This window comes from Bombina bombina, chromosome 9 (assembly GCF_027579735.1).
Source record: "Bombina bombina isolate aBomBom1 chromosome 9, aBomBom1.pri, whole genome shotgun sequence".
In the NCBI taxonomy this organism is placed as follows: Eukaryota; Metazoa; Chordata; class Amphibia; order Anura; family Bombinatoridae; genus Bombina; species Bombina bombina.
In genome coordinates, this window is record NC_069507.1 from 171598029 (window position 1) to 171615528 (window position 17500).

At 38.7% G+C, this 17500-nt stretch overlaps 1 protein-coding gene across 1 annotated transcript in view; it reads right to left on the reverse strand.

Moving 5' to 3' along the window:
• OGA (O-GlcNAcase) overlaps positions 1-17500 on the reverse strand; it is a gene marked incomplete in the record, with an annotated part of 163551 nt that overhangs the window by 130102 nt on the left and 15949 nt on the right. The window contains 5 exon segments of the mRNA XM_053692487.1: positions 7504-7602; positions 8119-8290; positions 9636-9766; positions 12116-12213; positions 16633-16684. Of these exon segments, the coding sequence (XP_053548462.1) occupies positions 7504-7602; positions 8119-8290; positions 9636-9766; positions 12116-12213; positions 16633-16684 (552 nt within the window).

The window sequence follows — 17500 nt, forward strand, 5'->3', positions numbered from 1 at the left end:
AAATGATGTATCCTCCAGGCCACACTACTATAGAAAAGCATGTTGTTACACCTATAGATCTACTCACTTCTGAGAATTAAAGTATATGCAATACTGTTACAGATGCACCGACTTAAAAGGGACATGAAATCAATTTGTTTCTCTCATTTAGATTCAGATAGAACATGCTTTTTTAAAAGACTTTAAAATGTACTTCATTCTCTTGGTATCCTTTGTTGAAAGAGCAACAATGCACTACTGGGAGCTAGCTGAACACAGAGAGAGCCAATGACAAGAGTCATATATGTGCAAACACCAATCAGCAGCTAGCTCCCAGTAGTACATAGCTGCTCCTGAGCCTATCTAAGTAAAGCAAATTAGATAATAAAAGTAAATTGGAAAGTTGTTTAAAAATCACATGCTCTATCTGAATCATAAAAGAAAAAAAAAACAGAATTTATGCTTACCTGATAAATTACTTTCTCCAACGGTGTGTCCGGTCCACGGCGTCATCCTTACTTGTGGGAATATCTCTTCCCCAACAGGAAATGGCAAAGAGTCCCAGCAAAGCTGTCCATATAGTCCCTCCTAGGCTCCGCCCACCCCAGTCATTCGACCGACGGACAGGAGGAAAAAAACAGGAGAAACTATAGGGTGCCGTGGTGACTGTAGTTAGAGAAAATAATTCATCAAACCTGATTAAAAAACCAGGGCGGGCCATGGACCGGACACACCGTTGGAGAAAGTAATTTATCAGGTAAGCATAAATTCTGTTTTCTCCAACATTGGTGTGTCCGGTCCACGGCGTCATCCTTACTTGTGGGAACCAATAACAAAGCTTTAGGACACGGATGAAGGGAGGGAGCAAATCAGGTTACCTAAACAGAAGGCACCACGGCTTGCAAAACCTTTCTCCCAAAAATAGCCTCTGAAGAAGCAAAAGTATCAAATTTGTAAAATTTGGCAAAAGTGTGCAGTGAAGACCAAGTCGCTGCCTTACATATCTGATCAACAGAAGCCTTGTTCTTGAAGGCCCATGTGGAAGCCACAGCCCTAGTGGAGTGAGCTGTGATTCTTTCTGGAGGTTGCCGTCCGGCAGTCTCGTAAGCCAATCGGATGATGCTTTTAAGCCAAAAAGAAAGAGAGGTAGAAGTCGCTTTTTGACCTCTCCTTTTACCAGAATAAACGACAAACAGAGAAGAAGTTTGTCTGAACTCTTTTGTAGCTTCTAAATAGAATTTTAGAGCACGGACTACGTCTAAATTGTGTAACAAACGTTCCTTCTTTGAAACTGGATTCGGACACAAAGAAGGAACAACTATCTCCTGGTTAATATTTTTGTTAGAAACAACCTTTGGAAGAAAACCAGGCTTAGTACGCAAAACAACCTTATCTGCATGGAACACCAGATAGGGCGGAGAACACTGCAGAGCAGATAACTCAGAAACTCTTCTAGCAGAAGAAATAGCAACCAAAAACAAAACTTTCCAAGATAACAACTTAATATCTATGGAATGTAGAGGTTCAAACGGAACCCCTTGAAGAACTGAAATAACTAGATTTAAACTCCAGGGAGGAGTCAAAGGTCTGTAAACAGGCTTGATCCTAACCAGAGCCTGAACAAATGCTTGAACATCTGGCACAGCTGCCAGTCGTTTGTGTAATAAGACAGATAAAGCAGAAATCTGTCCCTTTAGAGAACTCGCTGATAATCCTTTATCCAAACCCTCTTGTAGAAAGGAAAGGATCTTAGTGATTTTGATCTTATTCCATAAGAATCCCTTGGATTCACACCAGCAGATATATCTTTTCCATATTTTATGGTAAATTTTTCTAGTAACCGGTTTTCTGGCTTGAACTAGAGTATCTATCACAGAATCTGAAAACCCACGCTTTGATAGAATCAAGCGTTCAATTTCCAAGCCGTCAGCTGGAGGGAAACTAGATTTGGATGTTCGAATGGACCTTGTACTAGAAGATCCTGTCTCAAAGGTAGCTTCCATGGTGGAGCCGATGACATATTCACCAGGTCTGCATACCAAGTCCTGCGTGGCCACGCAGGAGCTATCAAGATCACCGAGGCCCTCTCCTGCTTGATCCTGGCTACCAGCCTGGGAATGAGAGGAAACGGTGGAAACACATAGGCTAGGTTGAAGGTCCAAGGCGCTACTAGTGCATCCACTAGAGTCGCCTTGGGATCCCTGGATCTGGACCCGTAGCAAGGAACCTTGAAGTTCTGACGAGACGCCATCAGATCCATATCTGGAATGCCCCATAATTGAGTCAACTGGGCAAAGATCTCCGGGTGGAGTTCCCACTCCCCCGGATGGAATGTCTGACGACTCAGATAATCCGCCTCCCAGTTTTCCACACCTGGGATGTGGATCGCAGATATGTGGCAGGAGTGATCCTCTGCCCATTTTGGTCACTTCTTTCATCGCCAGGGAACTCCTTGTTCCCCCCTGATGATTGATATAAGCAACAGTCGTCATGTTGTCTGATTGGAATCTTATGAATCTGGCCTTTGCTAGTTGAGGCCAAGCCCTGAGAGCATTGAATATCGCTCTCAGTTCCAGAATGTTTATCGGGAGAAGAGACTCTTCCCGAGACCATAGTCCCTGAGCCTTCAGGGATTTCCAGACCGCGCCCCAGCCCACTAGACTGGCGTCGGTCGTGACGATGACCCACTCTGGTCTGCGGAAGCTCATTCCCTGGGACAGGTGGTCCAGGGTTAGCCACCAACGGAGTGAGTCTCTGGTCTTCTGATCTACTTGAATCACTGGAGACAAGTCTGTATAGTCCCCATTCCACTGTTTCAGCATGCACAGTTGTAATGGTCTTAGATGAATTCGCGCAAAAGGAACCATGTCCATTGCTGCAACCATCAATCCTACTACTTCCATGCACTGAGCTATGGAAGGACGAGGAATAGAAAGAAGAACTTGACAAGCGTTTAGAAGTTTTGACTTTCTGACTTCTGTCAGGAAAATCCTCATTTCTAAAGAATCTATTATTGTTCCCAAGAAGGGAACTCTTGTCGACGGAGACAGGGAACTTTTTTCTATGTTCACCTTCCATCCGTGAGATCTGAGAAAGGCCAGAACGATGTCTGTGTGAGCCTTTGCCTTTGAAAGAGACGACGCTTGTATTAGAATGTCGTCCAAGTACGGTACTACTGCAATGCCCCTTGGTCTTAGAACCGCTAGAAGGGATCCAAGTACCTTTGTGAAAATCCTTGGAGCAGTGGCTAACCCGAATGGGAGGGCCACAAACTGGTAATGTTTGTCCAGAAAGGCAAACCTTAGGAACTGATGATGTTCTTTGTGGATAGGAATATGTAGATACGCATCCTTTAGATCCACGGTAGTCATAAATTGACCTTCCTGGATGGTGGGTAGAATCGTTCGAATGGTTTCCATTTTGAACGATGGTACTCTGAGAAATTTGTTTAGGATCTTTAAATCCAGAATTGGTCTGAAAGTTCCCTCTTTTTTGGGAACTACAAACAGATTTGAGTAAAATCCCATTCCTTGTTCCGCCGTTGGAACTGGGTGTATCACTCCCATCTTTAACAGGTCTTCTACACAATGTAAGAATGCCTGTCTCTTTATTTGGTTTGAGGATAAGTGAGACATGTGGAACCTTCCCCTTGGGGGTAGTTCCTTGAATTCCAGAAGATAACCCTGAGAAACTATTTCTAGTGTCCAGGGATCCTGAACATCTCTTGCCCAAGCCTGAGCAGAGAGAGAGTCTGCCCCCTACTAGATCCGGTCCCGGATCGGGGGCTACTCCTTCATGCTGTTTTGTTAGCAGCAGCAGGCGTCTCGGCCTGCTTACCCTTGTTCCAGCCTTGCATCGGTTTCCAGGCTGGTTTGGATTGAGAGGTATTACCCTCTTGTTTAGAGGATGCAGAGTTAGAGGCCGGTCCGTTCCTGAAATTGCGAAAGGAACGAAAATTAGACTTATTCTTGGCTTTGAAAGGCCTATCTTGTGGGAGTGCATGGCCCTTTCCCCCAGTGATGTCTGAAATAATCTCTTTCAATTCTGGCCCAAAGAGAGTCTTACCCTTGAAGGGGATATTAAGTAATTTTGTCTTGGAAGATACATCCGCTGACCAAGACTTTAGCCAAAGCGCTCTGTGCGCCACAATTGCAAACCCTGAATTTTTCGCCGCTAATCTAGCTAGTTGCAAAGTGGCATCTAAAATAAAAGAATTAGCCAACTTGAGTGCGTGAACTCTGTCCATAACCTCCTCATACGGAGTCTCTCTACTGAGCGACTTTTCTAGTTCCTCGAACCAGAACCACGCTGCTGTAGTGACAGGAACAATGCACGAAATGGGTTGCAGGAGGTAACCTTGCTGTACAAAAATCTTTTTAAGCAAACCAATTTTTTATCCATAGGATCTTTGAAAGCACAATTATCCTCGATAGGAATAGTAGTGCGCTTGTTTAAAGTAGAAACTGCCCCCTCGACCTTAGGGACTGTCTGCCATAAGTCCTTTCTGGGGTCGACCATAGGAAATAATTTCTTAAATATAGGAGGGGGGACAAAAAGGTATGCCGGGCTTCTCCCACTCCTTATTCACTATATCCGCCACCCGCTTGGGTATAGGAAAAGCGTCAGGGTGCACCGGAACCTCTAGGAACTTGTCCATCTTGCATAATTTTTCTGGAATTACCAGGTTGTCACAATCATCCAGAGTAGATAACACCTCCTTAAGCAGTGCGCGGAGATGCTCTAATTTAAATTTAAATGTCACAACATCAGGTTCTGCTTGTTGAGAAATTTTACCTGAATCTGAAATTTCCCCATCCGACAAAACCTCCCTCATGACCCCTTCAGATTGGTGTGAGGGTATGACAGAGCAATTATCATCAGCGTCCTCCTGCTCTACAGTGTTTAAAACAGAGCAATCACGCTTTCTCTGATATGCAGGCATTTTGGATAAAATATTTGCTATGGAGTTATCCATTACTGCCGTTAATTGTTGCATAGTAATAAGCATTGGCGCGCTAGAAGTACTAGGTGCCTCCTGCGTGGGCAAAACTGGTGTAGACACAGAAGGAAATGATGTAGAACTATGTCTACTCCCTTCATCTGATGAATCATCTTGGGCAACTTTACTATCTGTGGCAATACTGTCCTTACTTTGTTTGGACGCTATGGCACAATTATCACACAATTTTGAAGGGGGACATACATTGATCTTCAAACATATAGAACATAGCTTATCTGAAGGTGCAGACATGTTAAACAGGCTTAAACTTGTCAAAAAAGTACAAAAACCGTTTTAAAACAAAACCGTTACTGTCTCTTTAAATTTTAAACAGTGCACACTTTATTACTGAATATGTGAAAAAGTATGAAGGAATTGTTCAAAATTTACCACAATTTTCACCACAGTGTCTTAAAGCATTCAAAGTATTGCACACCAATTTTCAGAGCTTTAACCCTTAAAATAAAGAAACCGGAGCCGGTTACAGTTTTAACCCCTCTACAGTCCCAGCTACAGCCTTTGCTGCGACTTTACCAAACCCAGGGGGGAATACGATACCAGATGAAGCCTTCTAGGAACTTTTCCAACTACTTTCAGATCCTCACACATCCTCTGATGTCTTGCTCTCAAAAGTAACTGTGCATTTATGGCGCGAAAATGAGGCTCAGCCTACAACTGGGAAGGCCCTTCCTGACTGGAAAGGTGTCTAACACAGTGCCTGACGTTAAAAAACGTTCCCCAAGCTTATAAGTGTGAATTACAAGCATAAACATGTATAAAATGCCCAAATAAAGCAATTGATTTTGCCCATAAAAGTGTCTACCAGTTTTATAGCCCATATTAAGCCCTTTATTCTGTTTGAGACTAAGAAAATGGCTTACCGGTCCCCATGAGGGGAAATGACATCCTTCCAGCATTACACAGTCTTGTTAGAAATATGGCTAGTCATACCTCAAGCAGAAAAGTCTGCTAACTGTTTCCCCCAACTGAAGTTACTTCATCTCAACAGTCCTATGTGGAAACAGCAAACGATTTTAGTTACTGTCTGCTAAAATCAGCTTCCTCTCACAAACAGAACTCTTCATCTTTTTCTGTTTCAGAGTAAATAGTACATACCAGCACTATTTTAAAATAAACTCTTGATAGTAGAATTAAAAAACTACAACTAAACACCACATACTCTTAACCATCTCCGTGGAGATGTTGCCTGTGCAACGGCAAAGAGAATGACTGGGGTGGGCGGAGCCTAGGATGGACTATATGGACAGCTTTGCTGGGACTCTTTGCCATTTCCTGTTGGGGAAGAGATATTCCCACAAGTAAGGATGACGCCGTGGACCGGACACACCAATGTTGGAGAAATGGTGGTTTAATGTCCCTTTAAGGCACGTTACATCTATATCAAAATCCTCCTTGGACAATGCAAATATACAAATGCGGAAATGTGCTCATATACTAAACTGTGCAGGCGATAATGTCCCTGATCGACTATAAATCAAAAGAATTTGAAAATAGGAGACATGCTAAAAGGCTGCAGAATAGGTAACAGTTGAAAGAGGGAAAAAAAAAATCTCCTTACAGATTTCAATATCACATTTTTTGCCAATTTTAAAGGGCCATATCAATTGAAATATGACTTGCTCTGCTGGTCCTGAGAGTAAAACCACGGCTGATTAACGTTACTGGTCTCAAGCGATACTTCTACAATGTGCTTAACCTCTACACAGTAGTGTGGGTTGATAGTCTTAAAAATAAAATAGATCATATATTTTTTTTACCATTATGGCCCTTTAACAGCTGCTAGATATGATCTAATTGTTAAGGAGGCCAATAACATTTTCAGCCTCCTTTTGAGAAAATATAAACATTTACATACCAGATCACCTATACTTAAAGGGACATGAAACCCACATTTTTTCTTTCATGGTTTAGGAAGAGAATGCAATTTTTAACATCTTTCTAATTTACTTCTATTATCTAATTTGTTTTATTCTCTTGATATTCCTTGCTGAAAAGCATATCTAGATATGTTCAGTAGCTGCTGATTGGTTACTGCACATAGAAGCCTTGTGTGATTGGCTCACCCATGTGCATTGTTTTTTATTCAACTAAGGAAATCTAAAAAATTAAGCAAAATAAATAATAGAAGTAAATTGTAATGTTGTTTAAATTTGTATTCTCTATATGAATCATTAAAGAAAGATTTTGAGTTTAGTGGCCCTTTAAGCTTTGTCACACGTATTGTACACAACCTATGCTTTCATCAATTTATTCATTCTATAACTCTGTTTCTTCTATGTTCTTCACATACATGCTACACTTATCCAATACAGCATTCAACCAAATAATTTTCATTTATAGCTCTAGTTCAATTGCATTACTCCATTATAATCTCCCCACATAGGTATGTACACCTGCAATTACAGGTATTGCAGTAAAGACCGCAAGTTTCACTGGCGTCTAAATAAAGTTAATTGAAACTCTAACATTAAAATAAAAAAGTGTGCTTAAAGTCAGATACTCACCTGTCCACAGAACTTCTATACCAGGTAACAATTTCTCCCCAACAGTTCGCAAGTATGGAGATTGTGCAACATTCGGGAAGCAGAAGGTTCCACAATATTCTGAAAGAGAACAACATTCCTCAACACTTCTTTGAAACACAACTTTCAGTATTTACTACAGGAGTAGCCTGTGCTAAAAGAAATGGTAGAGACCACTAGTAACAGCAGCTAGTAAAGCAGTAAAAATTACATGCAATCAGCAATATACTACAAAAGAAAAGTTATCATTGAGATACACTGTAATCAATTCTTTGCTTTATTTAAAAAGCATGTTTGTGTTCAAATGCAGGTCCCACTGTAACCAACTGCCCCTCTCCACCAATAAACTGGCAACTACTAATCCTTACTGCTGTATCAGTTTAAAAATCTATTATATATTTTCATTTAAAAAACAAAAAAAACCAACAACATTAAAGCAGTAAAATCTGACATTATCCGATAACCAATTAGATAAATAGCAAGTGAATCACTTTATGGGGTATGTGAACAATTTTAGTTATCAACTAAGCCCATTCTATTTTTATAAAATGATTATGAGGTTATATTACACAATGTTATACGATAAAAACTTATTACCTGTTGGGCAGAACAAGAAGGTTTCTGGTTCACTCAAGTATTGATAAATTTCATTTGTTATTGAAACTTGAGCATGAGCAAAAGAACTGAAGATCTCTTTGTCTGCTGGGCACATGTTGTGATCAATATCATCAAACAGTAAAGCAAAGGACTTGCAGCCGAACTGGGTAACCTGAAAATTAATTAAAATTAGGAGAAACATTATACAGTATATATTTTTTTGTTCTAAAAATGCAAATTGCAGTCAATATTTATTTAAGGCAACAACTATTACCTTTCTGATTACAGTCCTGTACTATCTTTCTGTGGGTACTATGTATACAAAAGTATAAAAATAAATCATATAAAACTACCTTTAGCTTACATGTACATGTATAAGCTGTATTATGGCATGTAAATATTGCCTAAATAACATAAGATATTGCTGTTTACAATTGGTTCCATCCCCTCTCCAAACTGTCCCATTATACAGATGCTGATATACAAATATTCCAAAATACAAACCTTTCCCGTTCCCAAGCAATTTGGATAATTTATTTATATGAACTTGATTATAACACAAACCGCTGCACAGCCAGCAGACATTAGGTTAAGCCATTTAATAATGACCAAAAGAAAACACAGAATTCACAACGTTTTATACTCATGTCCAGGTAAAATAACCAGGGTTCATCCCATCACAACTTCTCTATTTTATCAAAATTATAATACAGGTGAAATGAAGTAGTGATATTAATAGCTACCCAAATACAACATTTTTAAATAAGCAAAATCTCTCTCTCTCATCCCACAACAAAAGGGTAAAATACTTATATTGATTGCAGCATCACATTTTATATATTAAGTTTAAAAGTTAGCACTATTGAAACCGCTCATATACATTAAAATGAAGGACAGTGCTTATGAAGACTGACGCAATACACAATTTCTAGATTCCCAGGTTTTAAGTGTGCAGTTTACACTATCACTTTTACACAAGGATCACCTCAACTAAATCTCTACATATCTGCTCCATGTTTGCTCCAACAGCCCCACCCTCCTTCTATACATAATTCATGAAAGCCTTGCACTGAATCCATGACACTGCTGAGAGACACAGAATGAATGACAAACCTGTAATCAGACAGTGGGAGAAGTGTGGGGGGGGGGGGGGGGCGGACGACTCGCTGACAGTCCTGACAGCCAGCTGCCATTCAGAGCTAATAGGCTGCTCGCCTGCCCGTAACTGCTAGCTCATTTAACCAGGCAGCAGTTGATTAACAGAAAGGGGGAAATGTCCAGGATCCAAAAAATTATGTCAGGCGCCCAGGAAAATCAAAGACATAAGCAGATGTAGAATCTTAAAATGTTCTAAGAAACTAGAGAAGTGTATTAAGCACACATTTTCAAAGACCCCTTTTTTTTGTAAATTAAAAGTTTGAAAGAAATTTCTACAGCGATTGGAAGCATAAGTGCAGGAGACAAACTGACGTATATGACTCACATGAGCGCCAAATTTAGAAGAACACATAAAATACCTGGTCCAGCTTGCGTTTTAATGTTGCCACTTCTTTTTGGTTTGAGAATGTAATGTCAAGACCCGGTGATATGGCATAGATAAACTCAATCCCAAATTCTTGTGCAGCTGAAATCAGAGTCATAAGCTGATCTGAAATAATGAAAACAACGTGGTATGAGTAATTCTAGCTTTACAAGCATTTATGCAATTAACAGTGGGGGGAAAAAATGCTTGTTTTGTGGAAAATGAATGTAAATTCAGACATTTTTATGTACCTATACAAGTATTTATGAAGATGTATTAGCCATGAATATATAGGGGCCAATTTATTAATGTGCGGATGGACTTGATCCGCTGTAGCAATCATACTCTGTCAGCATTTATCATTGCACAAGCATTTCACTATAAATGCTTGTGCAATGTCGCCCCTGCGATTTGGGGCCAATCGGCCGCTAGCAGGGGCTGTCAATTAACCCGATAGTATGTGATTGGGCAGATTGTTTTCCGCCGCCTAAGAGGTGGCAGGCGATTTTAAGGAGCAGCGGTCTTAAGACCAAGGCTTCTTAACTCGCGGAAAAAGATGTATTAGACTGAATACGGGGCTTGTTAAATCGGCCCGATAGTATTAAAGGGATAGAAAGGTCAGAATGTGTGCATGGGTGAATTTCAATTTTAAATAGAAGCATTTTTGAACGTACTTCCACTAGCAAAAATGCTTCTTGTAAAAGTTATTACGGTCTTTCAGTGGCATACACACATATGCTGTGAGGGTCTGTGGGGTAGTATTCAAGGTAAGAGAGTTGGCGGTGGTGGTGACTATGAAATGTTTTCTTTTGTGATTCAGACGGAGGATTCAATTTAAAAATAATAAAAAAAATTTAAAAAAAAATCCCCAATGTATTCTTTGTTGAAGAGGTAGGTGTCTGGGCAGTAAACAGTGCCATCGAGTGATCTTGTAAATGGATAACATTCTTGCAAAGAGTTTGACCTTTTTATTCATCAAAAATGCATTTTTTTTTTAAGATTATGAAATAGTTCAGACAACCAAGGAAAAGTATTAAAAAGTAACATAAGTTGTGCTACTTCTATCAAGCGTATCAGTGCTGCTCTAACTTTGAAAGTTTTATGTGATACAGGCTGCTGTACATACACTTATAAACATGCGCAGAAGACAGAGCAATGTAAAAAGAAACAGAGTGAAAAACAATGCCCAACGTGCACTTGAGATCATAAAATACTGCATACATATATATGCACACTCTCTATGTCAGGTTTATTAATATGACCAATTAAAAAAGGACAGAAACTTCAAAAGGGACAGTAATTTTTAGGGAGCAGAGTACTAAGCGCCAAATTTAATAATTATTCCCAAGAGAGTTTACAGAACTATTACCTAATGGCAAAGCTACAGGCTCAGAATTAGTGTATCAAGCATCATGCACAAACACTCAGAGGCAGGACATGTCACTTCATTTATAAATTAAAAATTACCAGACTCCTAAGCCTAACATTGTTTTTACTCCATGGTTCTGGCAAAACTAAATGAACACATCCTTGTACTCAAGAGGTTTAGAAATACAGTCAATTTCATAGATGTGAAAGTCACATTTCCTGATGTATCAACAGTAATGTGGCTTAGCTATTATGACAAACGATTCTCATATAAAAAACACACACATGCTGAAGTTTTGGCGGACATATAATTCAGCCTTATTTTTAAATCCAATAGGTCATCATTACAACTGCACTCAATACTGGTATCCCATCATAAGGAACACATAGGTTTAACTGGTCTAACATCTGGAACTTTAGATTTAATTCACCAACAATAGACTGCTGATCAATTGGAAATTTAGGAGTAACAAAAAACTCAGTAAGCAGTGACAACATTTATTCAATGTTCTAAAATGGGGATGTGTGAAGATTTATTCAGATCGTTACGAGAGAGGACTAAAACTGAAGGTAATATAGCTCCGTGGTAAACAGGTTTGTTCAACCATATACCTGAAAAATGGTGCAAGACCTCAAATTTCAAAAGTTACTTCTCAAGGAGTAAACCCTGGGAGAACTTGTCCTGTCTTTTAATGAATGCTGATCTTGGTCTCAGTAAGATTACATTTGCTAGTAATCTCAAGAATTCATTAGCTACCACCATCACAACTTCAACTAATGTCATGACAATGATCAGTTGCAATTTGTACTAGTGAAAGAAAATTCAGCATAATGTATAACCCATCTACACACACACAGTATTCCATCCTTCTTTTCATTTTTCTTTCTGTCTCACGCTCTGCCTTATAGGTCATTCCAGTGCATTGCTGCTGGCCACACCCTATTACAAAAAAATATATTTTTCTGAAGCTAATACTGTAATCCTTTTTATTTATGCTGATGAGATTCAAACATGCAGCTTCCTGACATTTAATGCATATGAGCTGTATCAGAGAGAGAGTATAAAGAAAAATATTGCAGAGACGAGGTGTTGGAGAAGATAATTACCAGCTTCTTCCACCGAGTACATTTCTCTCCAAAACATTCTGTGTTTGTAGTCATCTTTTGGAGCGTAGAGGTATGTATTAAGACCCCACTTTTGAAGCCTAGAGTAAAAAGATAAATAGGTCACAAGAAATATAGGAAATTACTCTTTTAGATAAATATTCCACATAGCGTTAAAATTCTCTAAAAATGTTACTTTTCAAACAACATTTAACCCCTTAATGACCACCGCACTTTTCCATTTTCTGTCCGTTTGGGACCATGGCTATTTTTACATTTATTTTTACATTTCTGCGGTGTTTGTGTTTAGCTGTAATTTTCCTCTTACTTTTTTTACATTTATTGTACCCACATATATTATATACCGTTTTTCTCGCCAATAAATTGACTTTCTAAAGATACAATTATTTTCATCATATCTTATAATTTACTATAATTTCTTTTTTATAAAATATGATGAAAAAATTGAAAAAAAAAACCACACACTTTTTTTTTTAACTTTGACCCCCCAAAATCTGTTACACATCTACAACCACCAAAAAACACCCATGCTAAAAAGTTTCTACATTTTGTCCTGAGTTTAGAAATACCCAATGTTTACATGTTCTTTGCTTTTTTTGCAAGTTATAGGGCCATAAATACAAGTAGCACTTTGCTATTTCCAAACCACTTTTTTAAAAAAATTTGCGATAGTTACATTGGGACACTGATATCTTTCAGGAATCCCTGAATATCCCTAGACATGTATATATATATATTTTTTTAGAAGGCATCCCAAAGTATTGATCAAGGCCCATTTTGGTATATTTCATGTCACGATTTCACCGCCAAATGCGTTCAAATAAAAAAAAATCGTTCACTTTTTTTTTTTTTTTTTTTTTTTTTTTTACAAACTTTAGGTTTCTCACTGAAATTATTTACAAACAACTTGTGCAATTATGGCATAAATGGTTGTAAAAGCTTCTCTGGCATCCCCTTTGTCCAGAAATAGCAGTTATATATGGCTTTGGCGTTGCTTTTTGGTAATTAGAAGGCCGCTAAATGCCACTGCGCATCAAAAGTGTATTATGCTCAGTAGTGAAGGGGTTAATTAGGGAGCATGTAGGGAGCTTCCAGGGTTAATTTTAGCTTTAGTGTAGTAGACAACCCCAAGTATTGATCTAGGCCCATCTTGGTATATTTCATGCCACCATTTCACCGACAAATGCGATCAAATAAAAAAAAAGTAAAATTTTTCAAAATTTTAGGTTTCTCACTGAAATTATTTACAAACAACTTGTGCAAGTATGGCATAAATGGTTGTAAATGCTTCTCTGGGATTCCCTTTGTTCACAAATAGCAGACATATATGACTTTGACGTTGCTTTTTGGTAATTAGGAGGCCGCTAAATGCTGCTGCACACCACACGTGTATAATGCCCAACAGTGCAGGGTTTAATTAGGGAGCTTGTAGCGTAGTGTAGTAGACAACCCAAAGTATTGATCTTGGCCCATTTTGGTATATTTCATGCCACCATTTCACAGCCAAATGCGATCAAAAAATCGTTCACTTTTTCACAAACTTTAGGTTTCTCAATGAAATTATTTACAAACAGCTTGTGCAATTATGCAGGGTTAATTTTAGCTTTAATGTAGAGATCAGCCTCCCACCTGACACATCACACCCCCTGATCCCTCCCAAACAGCTCTCTTCCCTCCCCCACCCCACAATTGTCCCCACCATCTTAAGTACTGGCAGAAAGTCTGCCAGTACTAAAATAAAAGGTATCTATTTTTTTAAGCATATTTACATATGCTGCTGTGTATCCACCCTTAGCCCCCAACCTCCCTGATCCCCCCCCCCCCCCCCAAAACAGCTCTCTAACCACCACCCCCTCTACCTTATTTGGAGCAATCTTGGGTACTGGCAGTACCCAGTTTACAGAAAAATAGTTTGTTTTTGAACTTTTCTTTCTGTAGTGTAGCGCTCCCCCCCCAAAGACCATCCCCTCACCCCCTCCCAGATCCCTTAGCTATTTTATTAACCCATTCCCTCCCCCTTGCTCCCACTTATAATTATACATTTTTTCTGTAGTGCAGCGGTTCCCACCCGCTCCCTCCCCATGCGCGCGCCCGCCCGCCATCCCCCGTGCACGCTCTCGGTGACCTCGCCCCCTCTTAAACACAGAAGCCATCGATGGCCGCCCACCCGCCTCCCACCCACTAACGATTGCGGCCGATCGATGTCCGGTGCAGAGAGGGCCACAGAGTGGCTCTCTCTGCACCGGAGGGCTGAAGAATGTTATTGCAGGATGCCTCGATTTCGAGGCATCACTGCAATAACCGGAAACCAGCTGGAAGCGATCAGGATCGCTTTCACTACTTTCCAAGACCGACGACGTACGTCTTCGGTCGTTAAGGGTATTTTTTTTTTAGGACGTACAGTGTACGTCGTTAAGGGGTTAAAGGGACATAAAACCCATTTTTTTAATTTCATGATTCAGAAAGAGCATACAATTTTAAACAACCTCCTAATTTACTTCTATTAGCCAAATTGCTTTATTCTCTTGGTATCCTTCATTGAAGAATCTGCAATGCACTACTAGGAAAGCTGAACACATCAGGTGAGCCAATAACAAGACCAGCATAACATGTGTAGGCACCAATCAGCAGACTGTTACTAGCAGGGCATTGGTGCTCCTGAGGCACATAGGATACCAAGAGAATTAAGCAAATTCGGTAACAGAAGTAAAATAAAAGCTATATAAAATAGCATGTTCTGTCTGAATCATGAAAATGTTGTTTTGACTTCACTGTCCCTTTAAAAGAACCATAATAATGTTAGAGCATGTCATTTTAAGACTATCAGCCCTGCATTACTGTGTGTTTAACTAACTGCAGCAGCTTATGCTCAGGACCAGCAATGCTCTGCTGGTCCTGAGCAGCACTTCTACTGTGTGTTTAAATCCTTTGCCGGTGGGGGGGGGGGTTAAACATGCAGTAGCATAGGGTTGATGGTCTTAAATTAGAGCATGTAATTGTTTGACTAATGAAAAGGGACAGCAAGGTCAAAATTAAACTTTCATGATTCAGATAGAGCATTCAATTTTAAACAACTTTCCAATTTACTTCTCTTATCAAATTTGCTTTATTCTCTTGGAATCTTTTAAGTAAAGAGTAAAACTAGGCAGGCTCAGGAGTGTGCACATATATTTAGTACTCTATGGTAGCAGTGTTTTGCAACATTATTTGTAGCTTTGTTATACATTGTTGAGTACTAAAGACACTGGCACGCTCCTGAGCCTACCTAATTTTACTCTTCACTAAAAAAAAAAAAAAGTTGAAAAGTTGTTTAAAAATTGTATGCTCTATCCGAATCATGAAAGTTTAATTTTAACGTCACCGTCCCTTTAAGACCCTCTAAGGAAGAAAATTATATTTTACTAATGACAACTAGAACATTCATGAAGGTAAAGGGACACAGAAGTAAAATATATAGTTAAAGGGACAATAAAGTCAAAACTTAAAGGGACAGTAAACCTTAAAAATAATGTTATATAATTCTGCACATAGTGCAGAATTATATAACATTATTTAAGTGCTATAGTTCTAAAACCCTTTATTCTCTTTTAATATGTAAAAATTACGGCGCTTTTACAGACCTGCTCTCTGCTGAGCGGGTCTGTAATATTTAGTCAGCGCATGGGGCCAGCTGTATAGTCACAGCCCGGCCCGACCACGCCATAGCACTAAGTGCAGCTCGCTCCTGTGACAGGAGTGAGCTGCACTTAGTCTTATGGCGCGGTCGGGCCGGGCTGTGACTATACAGCTGGCCCCATGCGCTGACTAAATATTACAGACCCGCTCAGCAGAGAGCAGGTCTGTAAAAGCGCCGTAATTTTTACATATTAAAAGAGAATAAAAGGTTTTAGAACTATAGCACTTAAATAATGTTATATAATTCTGCACTATGTGCAGAATTATATAACATTATTTTTAAGGTTTACTGGCCCTTTAACTGACTGTATAAAGTATGAAATGTTAAACAATTTTCCATCTTTATGAATTTTGTTTAGTTGAGCTCAGGAGTGTGCACGTGTCTTTGTCCATTTGGCAGAAGTGTTTGCAACATTGTTTATGGCAGTGTTATAACAATGTTGCAAATCCAGCTGCCATAGACTGCTAAAGACACGTGCATGCTCCTAAGCCTAATCTAATTTTATTCTCCAGCAAAGGATGCCAAGAGAAAAAAAGCAAATTTGATAAGAAAGTAAATAAGTTGCATGCTCTGAATAATGAACGTTTCATTTTTACTTTACTGCTCCTTTTTTTTCAGGAACTGTATGATTTTTTTTTTATTTTACAGAAGAAAAAGTCTGCATTATATTCAGTGGACTATAAGTAAATGCATTTAATGTGTCCCTATAAAAAGAGAAGGGCTATGTGTGTGAGACATCTTACTTGTATTACCTTATACCATTATATCTGTCTGGCAACAAAATATGAAAATAGATAAAAAAAAAAAAAAATAATAAACATACCTTCTAAAAAGCTCTTTTCGTTGTTCCATTGTCCATGGTCTTCCGTAAAACCCTGTATGAGGAAAAATGACATGTAACTATAGTTTACACAATTCTGTGGAACTAGCTTGTAACAATAAAATGTATTAGAAACAGTGATCAAAATTATACATGTTGTTAAAGAATATGAAGCAATCACGTGATGTCTTAGAAACACCAAAAAAATAGAAAATTTAATGTAGGTAAAGGAAGCAGCCAGCAAATGTTAAACATATATTTGATACTTATATATCTACCATCAGCAAACAATTAAAAAAAAAACCCACCCCATTGGAGGACGTTTGGCCGGTATAAATTATTCTAGCTGACACCTGAGAAAAATTTTGGTAAACTGAAGCCAAGACAAGTATAACCAAACTCAGCCAATTATTTAAAAGGACAAAGTTGTCATTTAAAAAAAAATAATATATATATATATATATATATATATATATATATATATATAATATTAATATTATTGTCAATTGACACTGTAATAAATCTTCATTATTTAATTCTATCCAAAAAGAGATTAGGGACTAAATATTTTAGCTTGTAAAGTTCAAATATTTTCTGCTTTAATTTCTTGTGTTACGCCCCAAGGCAGAATATGCTGCAATCTGCAATGTCATTACAGAAAATGCAGCATGTGAAAGAATGGAAAACTGGAGATTATGCCTGCACTTTATTTATTTTTATAAATCATCTTTATTGCGGGAGCAATAACAAGCGTACAAGAACATGTAAATTACAATTTACCCAGACAGATACACTTGGGCTCAGATATATAATGCATATGCATATCTTGTTTAATACATACAGTATGGAGTTCAAAAGATAGGTGTGATGG